Source organism: Thamnophis sirtalis, unplaced genomic scaffold (assembly GCF_051295495.1).
Source record: "Thamnophis sirtalis isolate CommonGarterSnake01/CBP01778 unplaced genomic scaffold, rThaSir2_p1.2 scaffold_3, whole genome shotgun sequence".
NCBI lineage: Eukaryota > Metazoa > Chordata > Lepidosauria > Squamata > Natricidae > Thamnophis > Thamnophis sirtalis.
Genome location: NW_028261383.1, coordinates 123941629 through 123955921, shown reverse-complemented (window position 1 = coordinate 123955921; position 14293 = coordinate 123941629). Strand labels below are relative to the sequence as shown.

At 43.6% G+C, this 14293-nt stretch overlaps 1 protein-coding gene across 2 annotated transcripts in view; it reads right to left on the bottom strand.

Annotated features, from left to right (window-relative positions):
* Positions 1-14293, bottom strand: part of UNC13D (unc-13 homolog D) — a 76393-nt gene that overhangs the window by 34119 nt on the left and 27981 nt on the right. For both annotated transcript variants that reach the window (XM_087709912.1, XM_014051586.2), the window contains 12 exons: positions 13405-13594; positions 11572-11616; positions 10284-10352; positions 10050-10119; positions 8960-9064; positions 8079-8171; positions 7504-7607; positions 6872-6989; positions 6161-6285; positions 4342-4432; positions 3764-3820; positions 893-990 (listed from right to left, as the gene is read on the bottom strand). In XM_087709912.1, coding sequence (XP_087566038.1) covers positions 893-990; positions 3764-3820; positions 4342-4432; positions 6161-6285; positions 6872-6989; positions 7504-7607; positions 8079-8171; positions 8960-9064; positions 10050-10119; positions 10284-10352; positions 11572-11616; positions 13405-13594 — 1165 coding nt within the window. The remainder of the gene's footprint in view (positions 1-892; positions 991-3763; positions 3821-4341; positions 4433-6160; positions 6286-6871; positions 6990-7503; positions 7608-8078; positions 8172-8959; positions 9065-10049; positions 10120-10283; positions 10353-11571; positions 11617-13404; positions 13595-14293) is intronic.

The following is a 14293-nucleotide window of genomic DNA, read 5'->3' as shown; positions in this document are numbered from 1 at the left end:
GGAATTTTATACTCGCTCAGCTTGTTGTCTTATCACTTCTGTGATCTGGCCTCATCCACTCACTTTGGTAGCAAGTCTCTGTGGCTTTAGAAGCTACCTAAACATCCCAGTTGCAATGTATGGCTGTGAAAGTTGGACCATAAGAAAGGCTGAGCACCAAAGAATTGAGGCCTTTGAACTGTGGTGCTGGAGAAGACTCCTGTGAGTTCCTTGGACTGCAAGGCGATCAAACTGGTCAGTCCTAGAGGAGATCAACCAGTGGTGGGTTGCAGGTGGTACGCCCTGGTATGGGCGTACTGGAGCCTGCCCGGAGCACTGGATACCGTTCCGTTCCGGAGCGCTGGAGGGCCCACCCACCTGCCTGAGCTCCTTACCTGTCTTTTAAGGCTTCCACACACATGCATGGCGCATACAGCACCTAAGCGATGCTCCAGGAAGCAGCTGGAGCGTTGCGGAGGCTCGTTGCGGCGCTAAGATGCACACGCTCATTGCACGTGTCCATGCGGACGCTGCCGGGCCCGTTTCAACTGGAACCCACCACTGAGATCAACCCTGACTGCTCTTTAGAAGGCCAGATCTTGAAGGGGAAACTCAAATACTTTGGCCACCTAATGAGACGGAAGGACTGACTGGAGAAGAGCCTGATGCTGGGAAAGATTGAGAGCAAAAGAACAGAGAATGAGGTGGCTGGATGGAGTCACCAAAGCAGTAGGCGTGAGCTTAAATGGACTCCAGAGGACAGAAAGGCCTGGAGGCATGCTATCCATGGGATCATGATGGGTTGGACATGACTTCGCAACTAACAATAACAGCAAAACATTTGAAGAAGCAGTTTGCGACCAATTGGCCAAAGCTGGGAAAGAACAAAAAAAAATTTCCTTCAGAGACTTGCCTGATGAAATATTTGTTCCAGGTTTTGTGACACTCCTGGAGATCTGCATTCACCTCCAGAAGAAGGCAGACCAGAGCTTTGCCACATTCCTCCATTGTCTATGGAATGGATAGAAAAAAGAGAAACAGGGGTAGAGATCTAGCATGAGCTTTGTTTCTCCCCAAAACCAAGACACTTTCAGACTAATGAACGTCTTCTAGATTTCCACACTATTTCTCTGGGGCAAGAGGCTGTTTCACTCTTCTGCCACGTGTTGCTATGTTGCCATTCCTCAGTGGTAGTTGTTGGGGTTAGAGAAGTTGGATTACTTTACTCAGAGGTGTCCTGAACAGTACAAACTGACTTTCCGTGTTACAGAAGGGTCTGGCCCAAAAGTGGAGTTCTCAGTTTCAGCTGACATCATTCTGACATAACTTCAAACTTCATGTTCTGAGAAAAGTAGGAAGAGCAAGAAGACTAAAAGCTATCAGGAGGCTTAAATGGCAAGGGACGGTGGTGATTAGAGCCAAATTACCTCTTCTAATTAAGTGAGCAAGAAATGCTATTGTGGGACCTCAGTCAAGCTTTTTCTCTGTTATTGACATTAGGAATTATATGCTACTCCACATACAAGGGACTGATATTCTAATTTCAGACGGCGCTTGGTGAGATACCTGACTCTCTCGCCCACAGTCCGGCGGAGTCCTTGGTCGCTGCCTGGAATACAGCGGTGGCGGAGGTTTCAGTCGGGTTTCAGGCTTGGTTACGGCACCGAAACTGCTTTGGTCGCACTGATCGATGATCTCTGGCGGGCCAGGGATAGAGGACATTCCTCTATCCTAGTGCTTCTTGACCTCTCAGCGGCCTTCAATACCATCAACCATGGTATCCTTCTGCGACGGTTACGGGAGATGGGAGTGGAAGGCACCGTCCCACAGTGGTTCTCCTCCTACCTCTCGGACAGGTCGCAGTCGGTGTTGGTTGGAGGGCAGAGATCGACCCCTAGGCCCCTCAAATATGGGGTGCCGCAGGGTTCGGTCCTGTCCCCCCTCCTATTTAATATCTACATGAAGCCGCTGGGTGAGCTCATACGCCGGCATGGGATTAAATATCACCAATACGCGGACAATACGCAACTGTATCTGTCCGCCCCGTGCCAACTCAGCGAAGCAGTGGAAGTGATGTGCCAGTGCCTGGAGGCTGTCAGGGTCTGGATGGGAGCGAACAAGCTTGCACTCAATCCCGACAAGACCGAGTGGCTATTGATGCTCCCTCCCAAGGATGGTCGAGTCATTCCACCTCTTAGCCTGGGGGGTGAAATTATACACCCCTCAGAGAGGGTCCACAATTTGGGAGTCCTCCTGGATCCACAGCTGATGTTAGAACAGCATTTGTCGGCTGTGACCAGGGGGCCTTCGCCCAGGTTCGCCTGGTGCACCAGTTGCGGCCCTATCTGGACCGGGAGGCCCTTCGGATGGTCACTCATGCCCTCGTCACCTCAAGACTGGATTACTGTAACACGCTCTACATGGGGCTGCCCCTGAAGATTGTTCGAAGACTGCAGTTGGTCCAGAATGCAGCCGCGTGAGCGATATTGGGTGTACCTAGATACACCCATGTTACACCTATCCTCCGCGAGCTGCACTGGCTCCCCATTGGTCTCCGGACGTGCTTCAAGGTGCTAGTCATTACTTTTAAAGCCCTACATGGTTTAGGACCTGGCTACCTGAGAGACCGCCTCCTCCCATTTACCTCCCAATGACTAATAAGATCACACAGATTGGGCCTCCTCCGGGTGCCGTCGGCTGGTCATTGTCGGTTGGCGGCTCCCCGGGGGAGGGCCTTCTCTGTAGTTGCTCCGGCCCTATGGAACGATCTACCCATATAGATCCGGACCCTTACTACTCTTCCGGCCTTCCGTAAAGCCACTAACACCTGGCTGTTCCGGCAGGCCTGGGGCTGTTGATTAGTATCCAGCCCCACTCTAATAGTATGCATGGTGTGAAATTTTAATACTTGTATCCTTATTTTAAATTTTTTAATATATGTTTCTTTTTGTCTTGTCTGTGAGCTGCCCAGAGTCCCAATGGGAGTGGGCGGCATACAAATGTTAATAAATCTAAATCTTTATTCTTTTGTAACACAGTGCTGTAAAATAAAGCTTCTATCATTTACAGTGGGACTTCAGGTCCTGAACGGCTCAGACCACAAACAATTCGGGTGCCAACCAAAAAATCCACTAAATGTTGCATTCAGATCACGACACATCCTCCAGTGCTGAATAAACCCAGCCGTGGCGATTTTCCCTGCTGTGGCGATTTCCCTTTCCACGCACACATGCACAGTCTTGCTTCTGGTCACGAACAAATCAGGTACCGACCGAAGTCCTGGAATGGATTACAGTTGGCACCAGAGGTCCCACTGTACTCTGCAGAGTTGCTTTCCAACCAACTGTTAAAACAGCTACGTTTCCCCCACACCTTTTTTTTTTTGTGAGAATATGGTTTAGGACTATTAAGTATGCTTCATTGTTCTAGGAAAGATCTATATAGTTGCATGCTCATGATAACACATGCTCACGTGAATTTATCAGAGGGACACAACCAGTTCTGTCCTGATTTTGACAAACGTAAATTCCTTATCTAAAGTCAAGCTACAGCAGTCATATCTGTGTGTTTGGGAGGAAAATGTCGTTGTGGTCTTTATTCAAAATTGTTGTATAGATTAGTATGATTGCACAGATACAAGATATAATACAGGAGGATTTTTATCCTGGCTGGGGTAGCAGATGTTTTGCAAATGCTAAGGATATGCCCTTCTAGAATCAATAGGAAACACAATTCAACAACCCCTGGAAGATTCTAACATAAACTTTACTAGAATGTAACATACCTTTACCATTGGCTTCAAGTGCTGCTTCTTCATGTAAAACCACTCTGCTGTTCCAGTCTGAGAAAATAGGCAAGAGAATAAGTTGCTTCTCTGCATATTAAAACCTATGCACACATTAAGGCAGACATTGGTCTTATCTGTATGTGTATGTGTGCGTATATATATAATATAATATAATTTAGCAGAGGTCCAAGAGTAGAGGGCCTGAGATCCAAGTTAGAACTTCAGAGCATTCTGTGAAACATCATCCGTAGCTGAAGAAAAATAGAACTGTGCATTTCTCCATAAAGAGGACTGTGTGTAAGTCCAGGTGGTGAATTTTGACAAGGAAACTAAACTAAAACTTCTATTTTTTATTTTTGTTTTTTTATTTATTTTGTCAAGCATAACAGATACAAGTATAGACATGATTATGAATACATGAAATAAATACGAATACAAGGGAAAATTAGGACAGGGATGGTAGGCAGGCTGGTGTGCTTATGCACCATTATTCCCTTCAAGATTTCAAAAAGCATTAAAAACAAAACTGTAAGCCTGAGAAAAGACATCCCAAAGATAACAAGATGGCTTTGTACCTTAAGTGCCTCCATTACCATTTCTTCAAGAACAGGAGTCGAAGTACAAAGTTCTTTGAAGGCTTTCATTTTACACATTTGGACCAAAACCCTGTGAAGATGAAAAATCATGGCTGAAATCCAATGCAATTCAGAGAAAAGTCTCTTTTCCATGCAAAAGATGCCACCCCTTTTCTTTTAATCAGTCTCAAATGCAAAGACTCTGAATCCATTCACTGAGAACTGTAAGAAGAGCTGAGAAGAAAGACATCTGAAGACCGCAACATTTGTTGATAAACAGCATAGAACAGTCCCCCTATAAAGCAGCTTCCTATGTTCCTATTGACCCCAACATTGCTGTTCAATCCCTCTCTTTAGGATATACTATAAAGAGATCAAACAGAAGCCTGATTTCCAAGAACATGGAGATCAGTATTTGTCAGCCCTTACAACATAGACCAAACTAAGAAACTAATGACATGTAGGCCAGGACTACTTTTATTGTAATAACTATAGTAACGGAATCTTGAAAATCTGGCTGTAGTTCCTCCCTCCCTTTCTTTATCTTTGTGTAAACTGGGACGGGTTTATCTGAGAGATTTTCTCAAGTTATTTTCATCATCTGGGCTCAAGACTCTCTTATCTGACCATTGCCTGCCTCATTGCAGTTCTTCCTCTGGTCCTTCAAGGCCATTCCCTCTTCCCTGTAGTTTACATCATTATAATAGGTCTCATTTTTTCTGTAGGAAAAACTTTCAGCAAGTGCTGTGGAGAGATGTTTGCTCTGCTTCTTACGTGCTTCAGGCATCACTCTATATCTGATGCTTTTTATGCTCAAGGAGAACTCAGCCTCTTCATCTTTTCATCTTCTGGTCTCACAGAACTGGCAGAACCGTCAAACACATATTTTAAAGTGGTTCTTGGAAGACAGAGTTCAACAAACCTGACTGTCAGCCTCCACTTTGCCTCCGCTTTGCTACTGCTTCAGCTGCCATTGAAACAGGGAGGGGGGGCATGGTATTTGGGGGGGGGAATCATTGTTGTGCTGGAGGAAGTTTCTAGACTTTGAGCTGACCACCTTACTGTGCATGTGGAGGAGGAGTGTTTCCTGCCAAGGCCAACGGTCCAGCATTCCATCCTGGTGATGCCTTTCAATGTTATCTCACACCTGACATTTGGGAGAATTATGATTGGACTGTGCATGGGATGCCAAGGGGAGGGGAATGGATTATTCAATATATTATTCGCTTTTGCGCCTAATTAACCAGATTTAGCCTAGCTTCGCATCTATTCATTTATAATTAGTAAAAGTACACTTGATTTCAACAAATGGAGTCCTGTGGTTTTCTTTCCTGATTATTGAATGAAGAAAAGCTGACACTGACCTTCATTTAGACAAGACAGGGAAATTCATTGGGGAAACTGCTAATATGACTGGAGGTTTAGAACTGATCTTGCATAGCATATCAAAATCCAGACAAATACGATTGATGCTTTTTTGTTTCATGTTTGCTTTCTGTTCACTCTTTCCATTAATACAAAAAGAAATAGCCCCTGCAGAAGTCTTGACAGGTGCCAAGGGACAGATACATTTCTGTCTCTTGGTGCTATTTGGGTGAATTATGGCATAAACTATAAGCTTTGGTTCATGAAAGCGTCTATTAGGCTTACAAATTCTTAGGTGTTATGTGAAGGAAATGTAGAATCAGTATATTGAATGATTCATGATTTATGTCCCCTTAATTAAACAGTAATGCTATTGAGAGAATACCCATGCTTGAAAAATGTTGGTAGTTTTTCTTTTGACTATGTGCATCCCAGAAGGTTTCTGATAGCTCACCTGAGCAGTGACTGCAGCCTCTGTGTAGATTTGGGTGAGGAGAGTGGGAAGACGATCCGGAACCTTTGAAGAAGAGAAATCCCATAGTTCAGTAAGGACTGAAAAGAGTCTTCCAATTCAGCTGTCTGCAGGAAGTAATCAACATGCCATAGATGTAAAAAGACTTAGTCCTGCTCGGTAATATCTGGATAATTTCAAGATCATGATCTACTAAACATTATGCTGAGAGAAACATATTTCAATCCTCTTTATCGGATAGGCATTGTAAAACTATAGGTAAAGGTTTCCCTCGCACATATGTGCTAGTCGCTCCCGACTCTAGGGGGCGGTGCCGAAGCGCCAGCGCTGTTAGAAGATGTCTCCGTGTTCATGTGTCCAGCATGACTAAACACTGAAGGCACAAGGAATGCTGTTACCTTCCCACCAAAGGTGGTTCCTATTTTTTCTACCTGCATTTTTATATGCTTTCAAACTGCTAGGTTGGCAGAAGCTGGGACAAGTAACGGGAGCTCACTCCATTATGTGGTGCTAGGGATTCGAGCTGAACTGCCAACCTTTCTGATTCACAAGCTCAGCGTCTTAGCCACTGAACCACCGTACCCCTATACAACCCACCTAATGGATAAGCGTCTGATGTTGGAACCGAAAATTTCTTTAGCTGAACCAGAATCTTCCACCAACCCTATAGTTCGACAGCTCTTCCTTTCTTACCTGCTCAGATTGTAATCGACCTTGAATCCACTGATACTCTATGCTGGTAATCTGATGGAGCAGGCAGCTGCTGTTGAACTCCAAGAACTGATACAGCTTGCTGTAAGCCAGCCAGTGCCTATGTTAAGGAAAGCAGCATTAAACGCCAGAAGAAAAACCTGCAAAAAGTATAATTAGAAGCAAAAAAGAAAAACAAACAAACCACCTCACATTAAGTAACCTAACTAAACTATGTACATTAGGTATGTAGTCAAATTGGCTGGTTTTGCCAGTTTGCTGGGAAACATTTATTGGTTTACATGCATACGGCAGAAAGATAAATTAAAACCAGCAGAAATTGTAACATGCAGTTCTTGGCAAAGTCTATTGTGGGAATCACATATGTACATTCAATAGGCAAGATGTAGTAATGAATGAAGGAAATCCCAGTTGAAAAAGAAAAGTCAAAATTATTGAATTCATGAATGGAATTCTAGGGATAGCATGCCTGCCTAATTTTAATAAAATTACAACACTCTCAGGCAATAGAAAAGAACCTTCACAACTTTTTTTAAAAAAGAGGGACAGAAAGTGCCAGGAACTTTTGGTTTCCAGAATGTTGCCTTGAGCGGAAGCATGCAGGAGATATTTACGCCAAGTCTTGGTGGAAATCTGAAATGTCTTTCTGAGTAGCATGTAGATACAGGATAGTACCGGCATGTTTGCTTAACTCTCCATCCCAGGAAGTGCTGCCAGCCTGCAGTGAAAGAGAACAATGAATGGCTCTCTATGCTCTCAGATGCGGGAGGGGGGGAGGGGAAATGCAGCATATCCAATTGTTTCACAGTTTTGCAAATAACAATTACCTGTATTATGTTCAGGTCTTCCTTTCTTCTGAAACTTAGTTAAATGCAATTCCCATTTACCTAAGCATTTTCAATTGGTCATCCATGGAATGCATACAACTTCATCACCTCAGAGTAAAGTTTCTTTTAGATATTTGAATCAGTTTACAGCCCTGAAATTTTGCCATTAATCTTCTGAGATTTCAACTGGGGGAAGAGCTTGTGCTCCAAACCAAATTTGTATCTTGACTTCAGAGAAGAGTTGAAAATAGCAAACAGGTCAGCTGAACTGATTTCAATATAGAATCCAATTATTTTCCAGAGAACAACTGAACATATGTCACTCTGTCATGATCCACTTATCAGTTTGTTTATCTAGTTACCTGGTATTGAAGAATCTCATATGAAACAATCTGCTGAAGAAGTTGCCGATGAACTTTGTAACTTGTCTGGGTCTTGCTGGCTGAAGTAGCTCTCTAAAATAATATGTATATATATATATATATGTACTGATCCAGTTTTCAGAGGATATTAGAATTTCTGCCAACAGGTTTAATCCTTACATATGCATACATGTTCACAATTATAAAAATGGGATGCTAACATTCTAACAATAGAAGTATTAGTGTAAGATTTATTATATTTATCTTTTTACAAAACATAAGCTAAAGCAAGATACAAACCAGAGGTGGTATTCAGCAGATTCTGACCAGTTCTGGAGAACCGGTAGTGGAAATTTTGAGTACTTCGGAGTACTTTAGCACCTTTGACTGGCCCCGTCCCCATCTATTCTCTTCCTTCCCGAGTCCCAACTGATCAGGAGGAAATTGAGATTTTACAGTATCCTTCCTCTGGAGTGGGGAGGGAATGGACATTTGACAGTATCTTTCCCCTGCCATGCCCACCAAGCCACAAAACGCCCACCAAGCCATGACCACAGAGTAAAAAAAATTGAATCCCACCACTGATACAAATCCATGTCAACCTTTCATCCATACAGTTTTAATATGCTCTTAAAGTCATAAAATGTAACACACAACACCAATTAGAACATCTGACTGTCTTCTACCTTTGTGAAGAAGGGAAGAAGACCTTCTTCCCACCCAGATCACCACAAGAGAAAAAGATCTCAGTGGTAGGACAGCTTTGTCTCAAAGATTGCAGCAATTATATTGAATGGGTCTTAAAAGGTTAAATGAATCAAAACTGTTCAAATCAGAATTTATAAAGTACCCAATGAGAAATGGATTCCTCTTATCCCTACCTTCTTGTGTACCAAAAAAAACTGCAGGTGGCAGTGCCCTCGGTTGGGGTAAGTATCCGTGCGAGGTTCCAGCCTGTACCAGCGATCCTCCCGACAATGCAGGTCCTACACAAGCGAGGTGAAAAGCCTTAGCTCGGAAGTAATGAACCACATCACTTTTGAAAGTGCTGTTTCTCCATTCCCACTACATGCCTAGGGAATGGCTCTACTTTCATCATAGAAATGTAGTGTCTCAATTAACGGAGAAATTGGAAAATTGGGCAAGCAAGAGAAAGTGGTCAAATGGATCCACCTATCTTATCTCATTGTACTGTAATTATATTTCAGTGCAATAATTAATGGCTTCACGGGAACATTTTTCTCTCTCTCTCAGTTATGCTAATGGTTGATTCACTCCAGATATATTGAACCAACTCCAGAATCCTGATGCTAGCTAGGAACTGTGAGACCTGGAATCCAAGATATTTGTATGGCAACTGTCTAGGAAAGATCAATATGTTCTTGAATTAGTTTGTAGCTGGCATAGCTACAGATCTTTATAGAGCCAGTCAAGTTCTCATAAACCCTGGCCTTCTACTCAAAGACCACAATAGAAATTCATGCAGACGCCTGCAGAATAGGCCTTTTTATTATTTTTCTGATTATTCCAGAAAAATCTATAGTTCTCTTACAGCATTTTCATTAGGTCTAGTGTTTGAAAAAGAAATCTCAGATTTACTTAGAGTAGGGGTGTCCAAACTTGGGAACTTTAAGACTTGTGGACTTCAACTCATGCTGGCTGGGGAATTCTGGGAGTTGAAGTCCACAAGTCTTAAAGTTCCCAAGTTTGGACACCCCTGACTTAGAGCAAGGCAACATATTCTGTTACCAAGTTCTTTCATAGTCACATAAAAGGTTCATTTGAAATTTCAGTTAACCTTTTTATTTAATGGCATTTATGCTCCTGTCTAAGTGGAGAAGATAGGCCACACCTAAAGAAAGACTAATCTGCTCAAGAGCAAGGTGGTTTGTGTGTGTATCCGTCCATCCGTCTGTCCATCCATCCGTGTGTCCCAGCATTATTCTGGCAACATGCTATTCCCTTCCTTACCTGCAGATGAATGACTACATTCCCCAGGAAATCATCCTGTCCTTTATTTTTCCTAGCGTCTTTAAGAATTCTGAGTAGGAAAAAGCGAAACAAGGACAAAGATGAGAGAACATTTCTCATGTACCAAAGTGAAAAAGGATGTGCTGCCTTATTTAAATATTTTGTTTAGTCTTATCAGCTGAGTTATGTAATTAACAGAATTTTATATACAAAAGGCTGATAATCAGCCCAAACCTTTTCAGGCCACGAAGGTCACTCAGTTCTTCCAGTTTGTGCCGTACAGGTTCAACCTCATCAAAATCCCTAGAAGAAAGCAAATAAAAATATGCCTTGATGCTCCTTTTCAAGACCTCCAGGAAATAGAAAGAAAAGGAATCAAAGCAAGAAGAGCAATTGATTGATTAACTGATTACAGTATGTGCCATCAAGTGGGGGTTGACTTTCAGAAGCCACCTAGATACGGTATATACCTTCTCCAAAATGATCTGCTCCCAAGCTGGCAATTCTTCTAATAGTGGAGAGGAGAGCTCCAACCTGTTATTTTGCTTATTTACAGGAGGCTCCAACCCCTCAACGATGTTTGAAGTTGAACAATTTGCAGCCCCTGAATTCCCTACCCCTTTTTGACGCCCTTAGATCTTCTTCTGAGTAATTTTTGAAAACCGACAGCACGGTTTTCTTTGATATTTTCAGATGGGGAAACAAACTATAGTTGACATAACAGAAAAATAAAAAGAGCCCCCTCCTTCACAACCGTTGCCCCACTTATTTCTGGAATGGTCTCTCTCATTTTATGGCCATTAGCCTCCAGGAATATTAAATGTTCATCTAGGCGCAAAAGTAGTTCCGTACTACTTTTTCCTTATTTTAGTTGTAGCATGAAAGAAATATAGTGCGAAGTTCCACTTAGAAAAGGATTTATTCCTGTTAAGCATATTTTTTTTTGGAGATGATGGACAGTTGGAGGGAGCTACATTGTTTTGCTTAGAGTCTGCTACAGGATGAAATATAAAACCCGTCACTGTGAACTTAAAACTATGTTTATAGATTTTTTATCTTGTCCAAATCGTTAAACCAGTTGAGAAAAGAAGGCAGAGCCTGGCTGCTAGAATCCTTTCCAACCCCTTCACCAACTGTGGCCATAGGCTTGTGGGAGCACACCAGAGGTGGTATTCAGCCGGTTCTTACCAGTTTGGGCGAACCGGTAGTGGCAGCTTCTGGAAGCTCCGCCCATCCACCCCGACATAATGGGCAACCTTCTGTGCATGCACGTTCACAAGCGCACTCACATTTGCAAACCGGTAGCAAAGTTAAGTGAATCCCACCACTGGTGCACACATGCACTGGAAAGCAACTCAGGCAGCAAATGCTCCACTCTGGTCATTCCTAAGGGATCTGCTGCTACCCCCTCTTTACATTGAGCGGTGTTTGCCTAATGAATCTATCTCCTTTCTGACTTCCTTTGGAACACTTGTTTTCAAATTTTAATGAGATACAATGAAATTCAGTAGTTTCTGCTTACCACATATCTAGCTGGAATTCGGCATTTTCTACATCTTCAAACTCCCTGGAAGAAACCGTTAAAAAAACATAACTAATGCAAGGGAACATTGGAGTGAGAAGGTGTACCCAATCCCCTTGCCTGCATGGAGAGGTAAGATGGAGTTAGACCCACTCACTCTCACATGCCAGCAGGAATAATTATCCATTCACTGAGCCAATGTAGAAGAACTACATCGGCATACATATGTATATCAGGATCTTTTTCTGCTAAGTGATAAGAAAAGTAGATCTGGATAGAACTACCATATTTTTTTGAGTATAAGATGCACCAAGATTTTGAAGAGGCAATTTTTTAAAAAAACGTTTTTGCACTCTGCAGACCTCCCAAAAATGGCCCATTTTTCGCAAAAAACAGGCCTGTTTTTTGCCAAAAAAAGGACATGCATAGCCTTTAGGAAGCTTATAGACTGCTCCTGGGGACCGAGGGGGGGGAAGAATTGAGCAAAAATCAGCCCGTTTTTCGTTCATTTCTGCCCTCCCCAGTCCACAGGAGCACTCTGGAAGCCTCCTAAAGGCTATGCATGGCCATTTTGGTGAAGGGGGCAGGGTTTTGGGAGGTCAAAAATGCTGTATTCAGTGTATAAGACGCACCCAGATTTCCCTCTTTTTTTGAGGGAAAAAGGTGCGTCTTATACGCCAAAAAACACGGTAGTTGATGAATAGGCATGTAGAGATGGCAACTATGAACCTAATTGTATGTACAAGAATGAATGAGAACCATGTAATCAATCCATCATTCCCTTCCATAGCTAATGACAGAAATAAAAGATTAGACAACGGAGCAGCTCGACTTAAAAAACAAACATACAAAACTTCCCCAAACTACATTTTCTAGATACCTTAAATTGTGACTCCCAGAAAGTGAAGCTATTGTCCAATTCATCTGGAGCAATATTTTTTAACCATGGAAACTTTAAGATACAGGGACCTCAATTCTCAGAATTCCCCAGCCAGCATGGGGAAGTTAAAGTTGCCAAGATTGAAAACACTGATCCGAAGGCTCTCAGGCCATCCCATATTGCATCTTTAAAATCAATGGCTATTATCCAGGAAGAGCTCTAGCATTGTGATTACACCTTTCCAATATCTCTACTGTAATCCTATCTTCTCTCAGACCTTGGCTGTAAAGAAAGCTGTCAGATATTATTTGCCTTATGGTAAACTCTTCCTGGGTCTTCAGCTTCAATCTGTTTATCTCTCTCAGCTATTTTCTCCCCCAACAGCCAACCAAAAGCTTTTTCTGGATATAGTATTACATTTTCTAGTAGTTATGGCGAACCTTTTCAGCACTGAGTGCCGGAAGAGGAGCGTGTGTGTGCACTCGTCAGGGCTGCAACCCGGAAGAGGAGCTGCCCAGGGGGCATGCGCATGCTGGAAAATGGATTTTCGGTTTCCGGCGCGTACACACATGCCAGCCAACTAGCCTTCCGGAAACTAGCGTGCATGCGCATGTGACAACCAGCTGGCTGGCACACATGCCTATGCCAGAAAATGGAAGTCCTGCTCTTCCAGTCTGGCACTGCCACATGCATGAAGGCCAGCTGATGGTCGTGCACACACCAGAAACCTGGAAAAGGAACAGGCAATGCCACACGTGCCAGGCGAAATGGCCCCATGTGCCACTTCAGGCACACGTGCCAAAAGTTCACCATCATGGATCTAGAATATAAACTAGGTTGCTGAAAACCATCATTTTCTAGCCCTACAATTATCTTTAAGTTTGATTTTCTAACAAGTCCAATATCCTATTAAGGCCAATGCAAATTAAATATGGCAAAGAGATGAGACGTACAGAATGAAGGTTTCATCCCACACTGGATTTAATGTCTGATGTTTGACTTGCGTGCGATGGGTTTGGTCCTCTGGCAGCAGGTTCTTCACCACACCCTTAGCTCGCCTTTTGTTCTGCTGATGAGAACCATGGGAAGAAGAGCCCTGTTTTTTTCTTTCTATCCCTAGGAGGCAGTACGGATCACTTAATCCTGAAAGCAAATAAGGAGCATCAAAATAGGCAGGGGTGTCATGGACTATGATAAGGTTTCATAATGAATAGCAGAATTATGGCATGAGGTCCTCTAAATGTTTCTTTCCCCATTCTACTATTAATCTTGATACTGTGCATGATCATTATTATCCACTAGCCCTGAAAATCCAAGAAAAAAATAATAATGTGGCATTATTTTGCTTCGTTCATTTTCCACCATCAATTAATCCACACCATGCACACAGCTTCTTTTATTTAGGCGATCATCATCTGTTTCCCGTTTTCTTCTGATAATTACACTCCGCCTCCTCTAAATATTTCCGTGGCACGACAAAACCGCGCTACGCAAAATAGCGGAGATTAAATCGCATCGCTAAAGTCGCGACGTCATCACCGCGCGTCATCACCGCGGGGACAACAGCACGGTGACAGAAGGACGTTCTTTGCCTCCAAAGGTAGCCCTCCTTCTCCAGCTGACAGCGGCAGCGGGCACGGGGCAAAGCGGGCTGCCCAGCAGCAGCAGCAGCCTGCGGGAAGGGTCCAGCACAGCCACGGGGGGCAGCAGGAAGCCCGCGGGGGGCCCGAGCAGGGCCGCCGACGCTGGCGGCGGAGGGGGACGCAGCAGCGGCGGCGGCTGAGGCTCTCCCGGGGGCCGGCGAAGCGGGCTTGCCCAGTGGCGGCGGCCGCCCATCCAAGG